Here is a 16367-nt window from a genome sequence, read left to right on the forward strand (position 1 = left end):
ACGGCTTTTGTGTTGGCAAACTCGGCCGCAGCGCCGCGCCCCCGCTGGGCTCCGCTGTTGCCCTCGCAACGCCCTCCCGGGCCGCTGCCTCCCCCCCACCCGCCGCCTTGGTACGGCCCGGCCCGGCCCCACCGCCTTGGTACGGCCCAGCCCCGCTGTCTTGGTACGGCCCGGCACGGCCCCCCCCCCCCCCCATGCCCCCGCCTTGGTACGGCCCGGCCGCCGGCGGGAGCGGAGGCCCGGCCTCGCGTGGGGGGCGTGGCGGCGCGTGGCGTCCCGTGGTGTCCCGTCAGGCGTGGCGGCCCGGCAGCATGGCGGTGAGTGCGGGCAGGGCGCGGTCCGGCGGGTGCTGCGGGCCCGGCCCGGCTGGCGGGGCCCTTCCCGCTCCGGGGCCGCGGCTCCGCGCGGGGCCGGCGGGGGCCGGGCCGGGGCTCGGGCCCGGCGCGCTCCCCTCAGCGCCAGCGCGGCACTCCCGCCCCACCGCGCGGCTCTGCTGCGTGTGGAGCAGTAGGAGAGCGGTCCCGGGGGCGGGCTCCCCCGCGGCGTCCTGAGGTGTCCCTCAGCCGGTGTCCCTGAGCCGGCCCGGCTGCCGGGGTCGGTGGGCGGCATTTCTGGGCAGCGTACGCGGCTGATAAACCCTCTGAAAGCCGAAGGGCTTTCTGCAGCTCGCCTCGCGTTACTTATAGGTGAGGTAATAACTAGTAAAATGGTAGAGTCGCGCTAAGGTGGATGATTCAGGAGCGTGAGTTAGAACCTTTCATTAAGTTGTCATAGTATCTTTTAAAGGTATTTTGAGGCTTGCTGTAGTACTTCTATTGTTAATCAGGTTTCTGTTTGCTTATATGAGTAAACACAGGCGCAGCTTCTGCCCCAGCTGTCTTAATAGTGCCTTGATCTTGGGGGGGAAAAAACCAAACCCTCAACCTTTGTGTGTGTCGAGCTTTATGACTGCGGTATCTGTAGCGCATGTATCCTTTAACACTTGCAATATGTTGTACGGTAAAAGAATAAGGAGAAAGAGTACTTAACACTTAATGGTGGTGTTTAAACACTGATGGAATTTAAAATAATTTAAAATACTTTACCTTAAGAACTGTCCTTCTGAACTGCAATTATAGTAGATTTGTATGCCAGACTCTTCTCCCAGCATATGAAGTGCTGTTCCCCCTTCATGTATAGCAAGATGGAGAAACATTACATGGGGTTTATGAAGAGTCTAGAGCAAAATCAGAATTCCATGTTTTTTTTTCAAGTATGATTTATACCCACTCCTATCTCCCCAGTTCAGACAGCTTTGAATTAGGCATTTTGTGTGTTTTCTTGGCTGCTGTAGAGTCTTTTGCCTTGGAAAAAGGTTGTTGACACTTTCCCTACAGATTTTTTGTCTTGTTTCAGAATGCTGAGTCTCAAAGATACAGACTTACATAGTCTGATTGTTGATCATGTTAGTGATGCTCTGTTCTGAGATTACGCTTCAGTGTTATGGAGTCCAGAGAAATGCTCGCCAGTAACGAAAGGAGTTTAGGAGTAGTCTGTAATATATTACAATTCTATATTTATTAACTCATTCAGCCAGACTTTTCTTCATCTTTCTGTTTAACAGGAACGTAAAGGGACAGCAAAAGTTGATTTCCTGAAGAAAATTGAAAAAGAGATCCAGCAGAAGTGGGATGATGAGCAAGTCTTTGAGGTTAATGCTTCGGATAGGCAGAACCAAAAGAGGTATCATTACAGTATTATTTGGTTTTTAGACTCTATCTTTAACTGTTTGAAATGTCTTTTCAAGGGAACATTTTCCTTCAAAACCCAGGGGGTAAAAAAGTGGCTTCTCTTGAATGAATAGTGTTCTTGGATCATCTGGAGGTACTTAGTTATGCATTAAGCTGGCATTTCTGTAGCTGACAACATAAAGCAGTGGCGTACATGTGTTGGCTAAGTTCTAGTAGGATGTAAAAAGCCTTCTCCTCGTTCCTCTGTAGTGTCCGTACCCTCTGAGATTTTAAAAATGGATTCTCTGTTGTCTTTTACATTTTGACATGGAGGAGGCTTCTCAACGTGATGCCTGAACCCTTACTAGTGGGAGGGCTTTTGCTATCCCAGTTAGAAAGGACCACTCCTTTCTTTGAAGGAACGTGTGTACTTGCTCCGCTTCACTGATAAAAGAAAATTGTTAAACAACTATCTTGGGTCCTGGTGTAGGCCAGCCTGTTTTGCGTTGTGTGGAAGTGGATGAAGGCCAGGCGTGTGATCATTTCTGTTCCCCCGATGAAGTGCTATGACTTCTCCCAGTACGTGAACTGTTGCAGCCGTTTGTCCCACTGCCTTGTCAGTCATAGAGCTTCAGTGTACATGTCTTCTGTTGTGAGCTGGAACTGCTGCAGGGTTAGTCCCAGGGCTGAGTAAATAGTGAAGAACCCGAAACAGTTAGAAGATTTGAATGCTAAATTAGGAGGTGTAATAAAAACTGTTGTGTGGGGGTGTGTGTTGCTTACACTTTAGAACTATTTTTTTCCCTTTTTTTTACTTAAATGCAGTTGGTACTTTTAAGTGTTCACTGTCTTACAGGTTGAAATTTAAGGCTGTAATTAATAATTAGTTTCTGATTAAGAATGGTAGTAGTAGGTCGGTTTTACAATATGGGGTATTACAGTATGAAATTTCAGTGTTTGTTATGGTAACAGGTAACCTTTGCTGCTTTGCTAAACTAATGTTCTTACTCTTTGAGTTAAAATGCCATGTATTTATTTCAGGATTTTGTCTTAAACATCTATCTATTTTTATAAAATAGCTGATACTACTAGAAGCTATGCTAGAGGAGAGAGAGACGATGCTGGCGCGAACACTTCTGCAGTCAGTCCTTACGTAGTCAAAGTGCGATTTCGTCCCATGCCAGGAAAAGGCTTTACTTACAATGTAAGGCCAACTGTATGAGGTTTAATAAGGCCAGGTGCTGGGTCCTGCATTTCGGTCACAACAATCCCAAGCAACGCTACAGGCTTGGGGAAGAGTGGCTGGAAAGCTGCCCAGCAGAAAAGAACCTGGGAGTGTTGGCGGACAGCCAGCTTAATGTGAGCCAGCAGTGTGCCCAGGTGGCCAAGAAGGCCAGCAGCATTCTGGCTTGTATCAGGAATAGCGTGGCCAGCAGGAGCAGGGAAGCGATCGTGCCTCTGTACTTGGCACTGGTGAGGCCTCACCTCGAGTACTGTATTCAGTCCTGGGCCCCTCTGTACAAGAGGGACATTGAAGTGCTGGAGCGTGTCCAGAGGAGAGCTACCAGGCTGGTGAGGGGTCTGGAGACCAGGTCATTTGAGGAGAGGCTGAGGGAGCTGGGCACGTTTAGCTTGGAGAAGAGGGGGCTGAGGGGAGACCACATTGCCCTCTACAGCTGCCTGAAAGGAGGGTGTAGAGAGGTGGGTGTTGGCCTCTTCTCCCAGGTGTATAATGACAGGACCAGAGGAAATGGTCTGAAGTTGCGGCAGGGGAGGTTTAGATTAGATATTAGGAAGAATTACTTTACTGAAAGAGTGGTCAGGCACTGGAACAGCCTGGCCAGGGAGGTGGTTGAGTCACCATCCCTAGAGGTATTTAAGAAACGTCTAGATTTGGCACTTCAGGGCATGCTCTGGTGGCAGAGATTGTAGGTTGGTGTTTTTTTGTGTGTGTGTATGGTTGGACTCGATGATCTCAAAGGTCCTTTCCAACCACGAAGAGTCTATGATTCTATGTTTTTTCTTGCATTGAGCTGGTGAAGCTCTACCGTGATGTAGATGGAACTGCTGTAAGAGATCTGTTGCTGCTCATGCAAAAGTCAGTCCTAGGAAGTGATAGCAAGAATAGCTATATCAATATTATTCAAAGACAATGGTCCAGGAGAGATGACTTAATGCAGTTGGCCTTTTCCAAAACTCAGATTTAATAAATTCTTTGATATGATTCCTGTGTGAACTAGAGGAGATTTCCTAGGAAAAAATCTAACCCTTATCTAAAAAGAATGGAATTCCACCACAGATCTTCTCAAGTTCTTTTAATGGCTAACAATGTTCCCAGTTTATTCTTTCGTTATTATCTAAAGTTTTTTATCAAGTTCTTTAACTTCAGTTCCAGTCACTGCATTTGTTGTATTTCTCCTTCTTTGCTTGAAGCTTCCTCTGCTAATATAATTTCATTGTGTTTCTTGAGGGACTGTGTCTGAACCATCTCTTGTTTTCTGCTGTTTCCCTGTAGTAATGCTATTGGTAGGATGGCCTTTGTTCTTTTATTGTGTTAAAATAAAAGAAGAAATCCTCTTGTTGACATATCTCTGTGCGTGAATCTGTACTGAGGTTTATTTAGGTCTTTTTCCTTTCCTTTTTGGTATTTGCTGCTTCTAATTCATTTGAACTACTGTGAATTTTACCTTGTTTTTCTCATTTGTTAGTTAAGGATTTATTTTTTCTTATAGAGCGTTCTACTTTTAAACTGTGCTGGTTTTGGTCAACATGATATTTTGCTTTGATAATGGCTTTCTGGTCTTGTGGTAAAAAATTCCCAAACTGCTGCCTGTTGATCATAGAAGGTGCTTGTTTCTTTGTTTAGGTTTTCTGCCACCTGGTTGGTTTCACAGTTGTCCTCAGCTTTCTGAAGTGGGTTCCTCTAAATTGGCGGGCATGTGTGGCGCTGCTTTGGACGCTGTTGATGTGCAGATGAGATCTGCTTTGGTACCCGAGCAGCTGCTGCGCTTCAGCCTTCACTCCGTCCCTTTCCCTGCGCCCCAGGGCTCCTGCGATGGGTGGGTGCTGCTGCCATGGCTGGGGGGCCACTGCGGCGAGGAGCCCTGCTGGCCTCGGCTCAGGACCCAAGGGTGGCAGTGTCTGGCAAGGAGGGGATGGAACAGAGCCAATGTGTTTCACAGGTGAAGGGAGCGTGTGGTGGGGTGGAGCCACCCTTTGGCTCGTGGTTTAATTTCTGCCCCAGAATAGCCCTGAGACAGTTGTTTCAGACAGAACCTCAGGAGGTACTTGGCGTGCTTGGGAGCACAGCTCCTCTCGCAGCAATGGATCCCTGCTTTGTACGGTGTCGAGGGCGGCTTCCGTGGGGAGCAGCGTTAGTCCTTTGGGTAGGTCTGGCTGAAAAAGCTGTGACCTCGGCAAGATGAGGTTAGTTATTGGTTATGTGGGGAAGTCAAGCTAAACCCAGATAACAGCTGAAGCGGTGTAACAGGTGGCAGCTTCTTAAATTGTAATCTTTTGCAAGCAAACAAATGACTTGGCCTTTATTTATGCATGTTTGTACATCAGGGGTAGTGTCTGAAAGGAGAAGAGTAGAGTACAAAGGTGCAGGTGGAAATTTACCATGTCCTAAAGATCTGGAAATTATGGTAGTTGCTCTGAGAGCAGGTTACAACAATATAATATACATTCAAAATACTGTGCAACAATGTATCTCTGTGAAATGAGTAGTTATTTACAGTGTGCCACTAGAAGACCTGAAGTCTGACAGTGGGAGATTAATTAAATAACTTCAAGCCTTTTTGGTAATTAATTTACAGGAGTAGGATTAGAATTTGTCACCTTTGGGCAGATGTTATATTTATTTCGAAGTTTCTCTGTGATGTCAGTCCTATGTGGGTTTCTTCTTTTGCACTTCTTTTAAAAGATGTGAAACCTGTTAGTATATCAGTTCTTTAAAATCAAAAACTTGTGTTATTGGCAAGGAAAATAGTACTTTGATGTCATTGTGTGCTGGTAATATTAACTGTTAACTGTTTTACTTGTGCATCTTCTGGTGGTCATTTTAAAAGCTAATTACATCTTTTAATTCTTTGAATTTCTTCTCAGCAAAGGAAAGTACTTTGTTACCTTTCCTTATCCCTACATGAATGGCCGCCTTCACCTGGGACACACGTTTTCATTGTCTAAATGTGAGGTAAAAATTTTTCTTTGCTAATACCTTTAAATACTTCTCTAGAACAAATGCTAATTTTGTAGTTAAATTTTGAGCTAACAGAATGCCTGGTTAATTACTTCATAGAGCCAATAATGATTTAATTCAAACTTTCCTTTTTTCCCATATTTTCAGAGGTAATATTGCTGGTTGAAGAGAGATGCCACTGATAGCTTTTTTTAATTCTAGGAGACTAGACTGCAGGTGTTTTCCCCTGCTCATTCTTCTAGAGTTGCTGAGATTTTTAGGAGATGTTGCTGCTTACCATTTGTCTAGCTGCTAAATGGCGCAAACTTCGCAAGAAACTGTACTGTCTCTTCTTTGTGAACAGTGTGCTCTGTTACCTGTACATTAACAGGCTTTAGATACTAGCGGATAGGATTCCACAAAATCCATCTCTTCGCACCCATTCTTCTCTATTCAAAAACAGCCACCTGAAAATTAGGAGAGCTTGTACTTGCACAGCCAAGCAGTGGCAGACCCAATAACAAAATTGAGTTTTGCTGCCTTTTCCTTTGATTAGCTTCCTAGATGCTGTTGATTGCATTCTTCTATCTTTCAGTAGTTTCATGTTAAAGAAGGCATTGCACTTATTTTTTGAGAAGGGTGCTAATTTAGCCTTATGCCATTCTTGTTTCATCTGTTTCATTTTTCCACTTTATGTAGTTCGCGATTGGGTACCAGAGGCTAAAGGGAAAGAGCTGCTTGTTTCCGTTTGGTCTGCACTGCACTGGGATGCCTATAAAGGTAGGATGGTCTGAGTTGCTGAGGACTCTTTCCAATGTTTTTTATACTTAAGACTACTTAAGGCATTGCTTACTGTCCATCCGTAACATGATGTTAATTTAATCAAAAATTTATCAAGATAGTGTGATTTGGAACTTGAATTTATCATAAAGATGTGTTGTATTTGAACTATACGTTATGACTGTCTAGAAAATAAAATGCTTTAAAATTAAGTTTACCGATTGTATTTTCTCATTTGGAAGAAAATCCTCACTGTAAAGCTCTTCCTTCCGCGGCAGGCATTCTTGAAGTTGCAAGATCTCCTAGAAGTTAATGGAATGTCCAGGAAAAGTTTAAAGCTTTGTAGTAGAATGCAAAATGTTATCAGTAAAAAGCACTCCTTAGCTATGATTGAAGCAGTTGCCACAGAAAAGTGCTGATAGACTACCAATAACTCTATTTAGGCTTGTGCGGATAAGCTAAAAAGAGAAATGGAATTATATGGCTGCCCACCTGAATTTCCTGATGAGGAGGAAGAAGAGGAAGAAAATTCTGCTAAAAAAGAAGAAGAAATTATCATCAAAGACAAAGCAAAAGGCAAAAAGGTAAACTTTAAAGAAAATTTTTCTGGAGTGGTAGCTGTGCTCTCAAAGCTTCAAAGTAAGCATTATGAGTTTTTCCTTCTTGACATTCTTCAGAGAAACCTGTGATACAAATATTTAGATTGTTTTTTCCAAGACAGCTGGGTACTTTTAAGGTAGAGTTGGAAAAAAATGCATTAACTGCATGGTTCCGGTGATACCATTTTAATGCATAAAATCTTAATGGTGAGCTGGTGCGCTGTTTAATAGTTTCCTGAGAGAAATGAGATCATCCAGAGTAATATGCTGATTTCCCCCCCCCCCCTCCCTGCACAAAGCATTCACAAACGCTGCTTTCTCAGGGGAAGGGGTTATATGTATGCCTACTATCCTGATTATTCCCTTGAAAATGGTACCTGGCCTATTCTGGCTAGATAGGCTAAGTAAAATCCTCCAAACTATTTTGGCTTATCAAGGAAAAGAATCAAGTCTAGGAAAAATCTAGAGATGTTCTTAGATGTATTGTTGGTGTATGCAAAAGATTGTCACACTGGAAGCATTAGATTTGTCATTCTGTCTGCACTACATCAACAGAAGGTGTGACCTTGTCTGCTCTTGCAGGTAGTAAGTTGCTGTTGGGTACAGACATAAAATGCTGGAAGAAGTGATATGAGCAAAGTAAGAGCAGAAAAGGTATTTGATACAAGGATATCGTGCAGGACTGTTCCACCTTTTCATGGTAAAAACACCCATTTGTTTGACCAGGACCTCAGTGAGCTGGTTGTGTCTTGCCAGTTTGTCCTGCCTCACCCTTTCTGCGGATGTATCGGGTAGCTGTAAGCATATGACAGTTAAAAGGAGGGGGGTCGATGTCTGTACAGTTGAATAGAAGCTGGGAAATAGAGCAGATCAGAAACTCTGATAATTAGAAATTCTGATAATTAATCTTCACTGCTAGGGAAGGGATGCTAAAGTATTTGTGTTAGCTTGTATACCTGGAAATGGAAAGTGTAACATTAATAGAAAAAAGTGCTCTTGAGCATATAAAGCTGTTGTGAATAGAACAACATCACTTTTTCCTAACCTCAATTGTCCTTTCAGAGTAAGGCTGCTGCCAAGACTGGCTCGTCCAAGTACCAGTGGGGAATCATGAAGTCTTTGGGTCTGTCTGATGAAGAAGTAGTCAGTTTTTCTGAAGCTGAGCATTGGCTGGATTATTTCCCTCCTCTTGCTGTCCAGGATCTGAAAAGCATGGGACTGAAGGTAACTGGAGAAATCTGAAATTCAGTTATGCAAGCAGCCATACTTGTATTGTCATTGTGTTTATGAATATGCTGCTTCTCCTTGGAGAAGATTTTCTGCATAATACCAACATTATTCTAGAACTGTTTCTGGTATTTTTGGAATTATTCATTTAACCTTTTGGGTATTATGTGCTTTTTTATATAGAGCTTATATTCTAGGCAATGATCGCAACTGGAAACAAGAAACGAATAAAAGAATTACGACTTTTGCTTCTTATTTCCGTATTAGATAACTGTTCTATTATCAGTATTGACAGTAGTTTTAGGAAGAGTAATGATATTAAATAAAGATATTTGTGCTGCTGACAACAGATTTTTAAAAATGAACACAGGTAGAGATTATGAAAAACAGTAGTGCTGAAATTTAGCTGGATCAATTGAATAAAAGTGCTACAGAATAGCTACAATTCTCAGTCAGCAGAGAGGGCCTTGAGTCTGGCATCTCAGCTCTGAAGGACCATGCACATACACACTGTGTAGTTCCGTGTTTAAGCATGCACCCTTTGTGTGATAGGTACTTGCATTATCTTTTTGGAGAGGAACTTCTTTTTATTTTTAAAATAATGGTTTTGCTACTGTGAAGTTCCTTGAATTTCTTACTGTATTTAATTACCAGAGACTGTTATGCGTTTCCAGGTGGATTGGAGGCGTTCTTTCATTACTACAGATGTTAATCCTTACTACGATTCCTTTGTACGATGGCAATTTCTTACATTAAAGGAAAGAAATAAAATTAAGTTTGGGAAACGGTAAGCCTGCCACTCAACTTTGAGTTTATTGTGAATATGGATAAGCTCAGTTTTACCAAAGACAGAACCCTATGACATGTCTCTAGAACACGCTTATAATTCGCATTAAACTAAAATCCTTTCATTTCAAATACTCTACCAGACACGGTAAAGTGCTGTCTTTCTTGTGCTAGCAAGGTGTGGGAGATTGTGTTCTGTTTCAGTTTTTTCCATGGATACAAACTCAAAGCAAAACAGGGCCAATACTGAAAGTTCTTGCAAAAACTGAACGTTAACATCGGTAGAAATAGATTTATACAAAATTTGAAAATACCAATAAGAGGTCTCTTTTTCATCAAGTGAGGTTTTTCTCTTTTTCTACACGTTATTTTATTTGCTACTAAATGAGAATATACGCTTTTCTAGATATACAATTTATTCTCCAAAAGATGGACAGCCTTGCATGGATCATGACAGGCAGACAGGAGAGGTAATGTTTTAAATTGACTTTTTTATGTATTGCTTATTATCTTAAAAACTGAACGGAAAAAAGATTTGTATCTTGGAGCAAAGTGGATTTTGGAGGTACAAAATGGAGTGGGTTCTCAGTTGTCAGTGCCTGTGAAAATTGAATGAACTCCTCTATTGAGAATATTTGCCTTGAGCTATGCATAGTATTTCCCATTGTAGCTGTTTTCTGTGATTATTTGGCAATTTGTGCCAGCAGCATCGCTACATCATACCATTATCAATCTATTGAAACAAAACAAGCTGTTTTTAACTTAGATGTTGCTGTGATCATAGCTGTGATGAGTACGTTTCGGGACATAGGAATAAAGCATAACCTTTCTCTCCAGTCTGTGTTTTAGTAAACAGGCATCTGTTTCGATGGAAATATGATTTACTTTGAAGAAAGCATCGGTACCTTAAATAGCATTTAGGTTAGGTTACTGCGCAATAGGATTTATTTTCTTTACTGCTTGAGTCAGTGTCATATATTGATTGCTGCATTATGTGAATTGCAGGGTGTCGGGCCTCAAGAATATACACTGATAAAAATGAAGGTGTTAGATCCTTATCCCACAAAATTAAGGTAGGTGTTGAATTCATAATGGCAAATAGGTTCTATCTTATGGCCAGAAGTGACCATTACATTAGACAGTCTGTTTTGCCTAATGCAGAATATAATTCCACCCTGTTATTTCTGTCACTTCAAAGACTTGGTCTCTGTTTTGAGCTCCTATATTCACTAGTCTGTGAAACTCAAATTGGAGTTTAAAATAAAAAAGAAAGAAAATAAAAAGCCACAAAGACCCTAATGACCCACTTCCGTCACTTAGGAAATGTTACTTAAAAGTTCATATTAGCTTAAAAGCATGTTCTGCATTGCCCTGAATGTTTTTATTTTGGTGACTTATAAAATACTTTTTTTTTCTCCCCAGTGGCCTAAGAGGAAAAAATATCTTCTTGGTGGCTGCCACGCTCAGACCAGAGACCATGTTTGGACAGACTAACTGCTGGGTTCGCCCAGATATGAAGTACATCGGCTTTGAAACTGTGAACGGGGATATTTTTATCTGTACCCAAAGAGCTGCCAGGAACATGTCCTACCAGGGCTTTACAAAAGATAACGGAGTCGTACCTGTTGTCAAGGAGCTGATGGGAGAAGTAAGCATCTTGCAGCTTGCTGGTCAGGCTTCTCTCTTCCTGTGAAGCTTATGCTTACAAAGGTGATGGTAGAATTCTACTTATAAAGAAAATACAGGAACTATTACAAAAATTTTGGAGTGTTTAGTGACTAAAAAAGCAAGCAGAAGTCAGCTTTCTTGGCAGCTGGGCTACAGCTACTTCTGGGAGATTAACCTGATGCACTTACGTGTGGACAGATGCGTTACTAGTGCCTTAGTGTTGCATGACGAATGAATGGTTTTAAGTAACGTTTGTCTGCGAGAGTGATGACTCCTCTATGAGCAATGGAAAGGGACGGGAAAAAGTGATAGCTAGAAAGGGTTATGTGAAAAAGGCTTTTTGTTGATGCTGGAATTTCCAGTACATCTTTGAATTGAGCTTTCCTAGCTTGGTACTTGAATGTCAGTGGGTTGCTATTTACTATCCTTAACTTCTGTGCTTTGAATAATTGTAGTTAGTGGCATTTGTTCATCTCAATACAATCTGTTTACATCACTTGATCTCTGTTCACTAAAACTTGACACCATCTTTCTCGATTCTGCTTCGAAGGACGAAGTAGAAAATACAGCTTTTGTTTCTTTGTTAGTAGACATGATGTGAATTCAAGCAAATTAGAGAGGTAGAAGACAACCACAACAAATAGACTACTCCCTGTCAGTGCATAAATGCTCTTGACAATGTGCTTTTCCTGCCTTTTTTAATCCAGCTCTTGACACTGGCTTCCTATTTCATTCCTGTCTTGATGCAGATGTGTTTCAGATATTTGGAGGCAAACTGTTCTCCTGCTTACTATCTTTTTCCAGCTCCACACTTCAGTAGTTTTGCTTTCTCTGAATTACTTTGTCTATATTATCTGGGATTTGACTTTTCTACCAGTAAATAGTCCATACACTGTCTCAAATGGTACATACATGCTTTTTCATATGTACTTTCTCCTTCTCTAACTATAGATATAATTTTTCTTTTAATTTATTTGTTCATAATATGTAAGGAATGCCAGGAAATTTGAAGACTATCAGCCAAGAGAGCTTATTCGGCTAGGCTGAAAAAGTGCTACTTATTGTAATGATATTCCTTTGTCCTGCATAGGAGATTCTCGGCGCTGCGCTTTCAGCACCTCTCACCACCTACAAAGTTATATACGCTCTTCCCATGCTCACGATTAAGGAAGATAAAGGTAACCTTGCAGTAGTGTCTTGCCAAAGCCTGTTTGATGTGTACCATGCATTCAATGTGTGTTGACTAATCTTGTTATCTGTTGTATCTCTTTCTTTGTCAAGGAACTGGAGTGGTAACAAGTGTTCCCTCTGATTCTCCGGATGACATTGCAGCCCTGAGAGATTTGAAAAAAAAGCAGGTCAGTCTGGTAACTGAATTGTTCGTGTTTCTGTTTCCTTTCCGTAGTGTGGAGGGTCAAAAGTGGATGTCTGACGGGTAAAATGAAACTCCCTTTAGTTGTAGTTTTGCCATCTCTAACTTTAAATCAAAGTAGTTAAAAATAAATGAAGGTAAGACCAGCTGGGCTACGACGGCTTTTTTATTCTCAAAGTTCAAGAGTTTTGGTCAAGAATCAGTCAACTTCTGCTGCATGTTAAGGTATACAAGAGTACCAGTGAAATCAAAATAAATTCCTGTTGTGGAAATGACTTCCAGAGGTGAGATTAAGACCTCTGTATGAATTTCGGATGAGACTTAAAGTAGCTGTTGCTGTTACAGGTTCAAGAGAACATCAGTGTCTAAACAGCTATCCCTGACTATTGAGGTTTTGTCCCACTTGTTTTCAGGGTGGAGCAGTAGTAGGTTTTTCTCTCTTTAAAATGTGGGCAGTTATCACCTGGAAATGGGACGGGGATTAAACACAGGTGTGAGAACTGCTGAGAAGGCAGGGAAGTGGCTTTGTCTGCTTTATAACAAATGATTATGTACAAGAAAGACCCTACGGGTAGATAAAAAATCTAGAAGATTTTTCTTCTAACCATATTGCATTGTATTTCCTTTAACTTTCAAAGGCTTTGAGGGTGAAGTATGGCATCAAAGATGAAATGGTCCTGCCGTTTGAACCGGTAAGTACACCCAAACGTGTCCATCTGCAGTACACATGACTTTGTATTCACTGATGAGAAATGTGCCAAGAACTGTGCCTGCCTTTCCCAGAATTTCTATTTAAAGTTGTCCTCAGCTGAAAGAGCTGAAAAGTTGAGAGTAAGGTTTTCGTGTTTTGCTAGTGTTGTACTATTTGGTGTGTTAGGGGTTGCAACCAAGATTTGTTATTCGACGCTATACTTCAGAGATAAAGGAAAGTATTAATTTTTGTGGGAATTACTATTTTGAAGAATGGATTGCATCATTATACTGATAGCCTGGTGATTGGTTAAAACTTACAGCCTTAATGGCCGGATCATTATTGTTCTATGCAAAGAGCTCAAGTCCCTTACTATTGCTGCAGGCTCATGGCTGAATCCGTTTTCATTAGAAAACATAGGTTACAGGTAAAGCCATCCCAGTGTTCTGCATTCCCCTTGCATCTGCTCACTAGCTTCAGTACTGGTGCAGCTGGGGACTGGTGTTACTGCTTGTGGGAGGGCAGATCAGGAGTCACACTGGGGACTGCCAGGAGTTTTTGATTTGATGAGTGGAATTGCACTAAGACTTTGCAAGTCCTATGTAACTTGGTTAGTAATAGATGCCGTCAACTTACACGCAGAGCAGGACAGTACAAGTTCAACATTAGCCCTAACACCTGCTTCTCCTGCCATTAGGGTTCTTTCTTTAATGTTGCTTTTGGCCAAGATACCCATGCAGCACCGACACTTTCAGGTAACAAGTAATAACTGCCTTTTTTCCCCCTTCATAACCTCTGGTTCAGACTCCCATGTCACCCCTGGGACTGCAAACCAAGCAAAATATACTTGTCTGTCTCATTCAGTGTGTCGCTTCTAGTGAAGCTTGTGAAACCCAGGAAACAAATCTTTGTGTAGATTTTATTACACTGAGATAATTTGAACGGAATATCTGAGACTGTTTTGTTAATTCCCAGGTGCCCATCATTGAAATCCCAGGCTATGGCAACCTTTGTGCTCCATCAGTCTGTGACGAGCTCAAAATCCAGAGCCAGAATGACAGAGAGAAACTTGCTGAAGCCAAGGAGAGAGTCTACCTGAAAGGATTTTATGAGGGAGTAAGTAATAAAAGATTTTTATAAGTGTTTTCTTGCTGAGTTTGATGAGGAGAAAAAAGGTGTATAAAGATCAAGAATTTAAAAAAAAGACTGCAAGAAAGGAGAGGTTTTTTTTCCTTTTTCCCCAGACCACTTCTATCTTAGGCTTCTCCTGCAGTTAAGTTCTGCAGTTGGAGGAGCTGGGTAGAACTGAAGAAGGAGAATGGAGTATGACTGCAAACTGACATTTATAATCTGGGTTTCTAGCAAGTGGTCACGTTCTGGGGAGTTGAACAGTTTTGTTACAAGTGTTGATTTGGAAACTGATAATGAACAGAGCGATGTGTTGCTGTGTGATGTAGGTTGTTTTTTAAAATCTCCTGTTCTTACTTGTGTAATGGCTTACTATGATGTATTCCTCAGCTGTTTTCTTGTAAGCCGACAACAATTTTTATTTCTGACTAGCTGTGTTGGATTGCCTATGTGCATGCTGACGTGTATATAAATGCATTTTGGGTAAAGATGACCATCTGTTTAATGAAAAAAAGCAAACCACCAGTCCCTGTATTCCTATTCTTTGCATGTCAAAGACTACAGTAACTACTACTTCTTTCTTTTAATCTAAAGAGCTATTGCACCTATTTCTTAATTAAAAAAAAATAAATCGACTCTGTGACCCATCTGTTGCAGGTAATGTTGGTGGATGGATTCAAAGGACAAAAAGTTCAAGATGTAAAGAAGCTTATTCAGAAGATGATGGTGGATAACGTATGTGATAGTATGCACACAGCTGCTTTTACATTATTATCCATTTTCTTTTTCACAGTAGCCAAGTTGCTGAAGAAAGCTCTCTGTTTCGGTTCTGCAGTCCTCTTAGTGGTGCTTTGGATAGCTACAGAGTACGAAATACTGATAAAAGAAGGACCTTGTGTTCTTGGACTAAGGGAGATGAATGGCTTAATTGAGACCTCTTATTCCCCGTTTCATCCTGTCACCTTGTCTAGGAAATTTTTTGGTGGTTTGATTTAATCTTTGATAAAGTTGGGAAGATACTGGAAGTGTAAGATCCCAGTTGTCAGTCTCTTCCAAGCCTGCCAATAACATGCAGACACCTCACTTCTGGGGTTCCTCCTGCAGAGAAGGAAGAGTAGTAAATGAACAATGATCGTGTCATCTCTATAATAAGATTTTCGAAGTGAGAGAGGCTTCAGTTATTTAGTCAGTATTCCCTTGTGGTTGCAGCATAGTTATGTTCAGATTATAATATAACGCTTCGTCCTGTTTGATCCCACATCAGAGCATGTGGTTTGTGAAGGTAGCATTAAAGTTCACCATTACAGTCTTCTTTACCCCCACTGTCATGTCATCCCCCCCTCCCCACTGCGTTTTTTTTTGGTAGCTGTTTTAATCAGTAGGGGCATAGTCAAAGAGTAATATTTTGTGCTTCTGTCCTCCCTTTTGTCATGCATGGAGACATTCTATACAAAACTATATGAACTGGTAGCTCAGAGAAGTACATAGTCAAGTGTTGTCCTCATTTTACTAAAGTGAATACTGAGGCAGAGCTGCGCAGTGGTGAAAGCCATGCAATAAATGCTGTAAAACAGATTAGAAGGGAGAGGATGTATTTTAGTAAGACGTGAGGATTTTCGAGACTCTGCTAAGTACTTAAATCTTAGCTTTTATTGCCCTTTCAACTCTTAGGATGAAGCCATGATTTATATGGAACCTGAGAAACAAGTTATGTCGAGGTCTGCTGATGAATGTGTCGTGGCCCTTTGTGACCAGTGGTAAGTGAAGTAAAGCTGTGGTTATAAAGTTACTGCCAAATTATATCCTACTTGTGGATTGCTTTATTACAATAAACTTTTCCTGACTGTAGGTATTTAGACTATGGGGAAGTGACCTGGAAGAAACAGGCATCAGAGTGCTTGAAACATCTAGAGACGTAAGTTATAAACATGGACGTGAAGGGGAGGGGTGGCTTGCTGCTGCTAGTGGTGGTCTAAGAGGGCTGAGAGGAGTAATTAGTAATAGCTTATTTCTTACAGGTTTTGTGAAGAGACTAGGAGAAATTTTGAAGCTACTTTAGGTTGGCTACAAGAGCATGCGTGCTCCAGGACGTATGGCTTAGGTAGGCAAAACACTCCTTTTCTCACTCAATGTTTCATGAAGATGGTACTCATCATTTCATTTGAAGGCTTAAGTGCTATCTAGAATCCAAAAAATATTTATTTATTTAAGTGTAGAACGGATTTAT

The 16367-nt window shown here is 41.4% G+C and overlaps 1 protein-coding gene across 1 annotated transcript in view; it reads left to right on the top strand.

Annotated features, from left to right (window-relative positions):
* The first annotated feature begins 204 nt into the window (after window positions 1–204).
* LARS1 (leucyl-tRNA synthetase 1) overlaps window positions 205–16367 on the top strand; it is a 32941-nt gene continuing 16778 nt past the window's right edge. Inside the window, exons 1-18 of the mRNA XM_063349022.1 lie at window positions 205–317; window positions 1604–1722; window positions 5817–5904; window positions 6589–6669; window positions 7113–7253; window positions 8331–8492; window positions 9170–9282; window positions 9688–9751; window positions 10287–10354; window positions 10704–10929; window positions 12040–12127; window positions 12231–12307; window positions 12960–13013; window positions 13988–14128; window positions 14798–14875; window positions 15812–15897; window positions 15990–16055; window positions 16159–16241. Coding sequence (XP_063205092.1) covers window positions 312–317; window positions 1604–1722; window positions 5817–5904; window positions 6589–6669; window positions 7113–7253; window positions 8331–8492; window positions 9170–9282; window positions 9688–9751; window positions 10287–10354; window positions 10704–10929; window positions 12040–12127; window positions 12231–12307; window positions 12960–13013; window positions 13988–14128; window positions 14798–14875; window positions 15812–15897; window positions 15990–16055; window positions 16159–16241 — 1741 coding nt within the window. The 5' untranslated portion in view covers window positions 205–311. The remainder of the gene's footprint in view (window positions 318–1603; window positions 1723–5816; window positions 5905–6588; window positions 6670–7112; window positions 7254–8330; window positions 8493–9169; window positions 9283–9687; window positions 9752–10286; window positions 10355–10703; window positions 10930–12039; window positions 12128–12230; window positions 12308–12959; window positions 13014–13987; window positions 14129–14797; window positions 14876–15811; window positions 15898–15989; window positions 16056–16158; window positions 16242–16367) is intronic.

Source organism: Chroicocephalus ridibundus, chromosome 11 (genome assembly GCF_963924245.1).
Source record: "Chroicocephalus ridibundus chromosome 11, bChrRid1.1, whole genome shotgun sequence".
Lineage (NCBI taxonomy): Eukaryota > Metazoa > Chordata > Aves > Charadriiformes > Laridae > Chroicocephalus > Chroicocephalus ridibundus.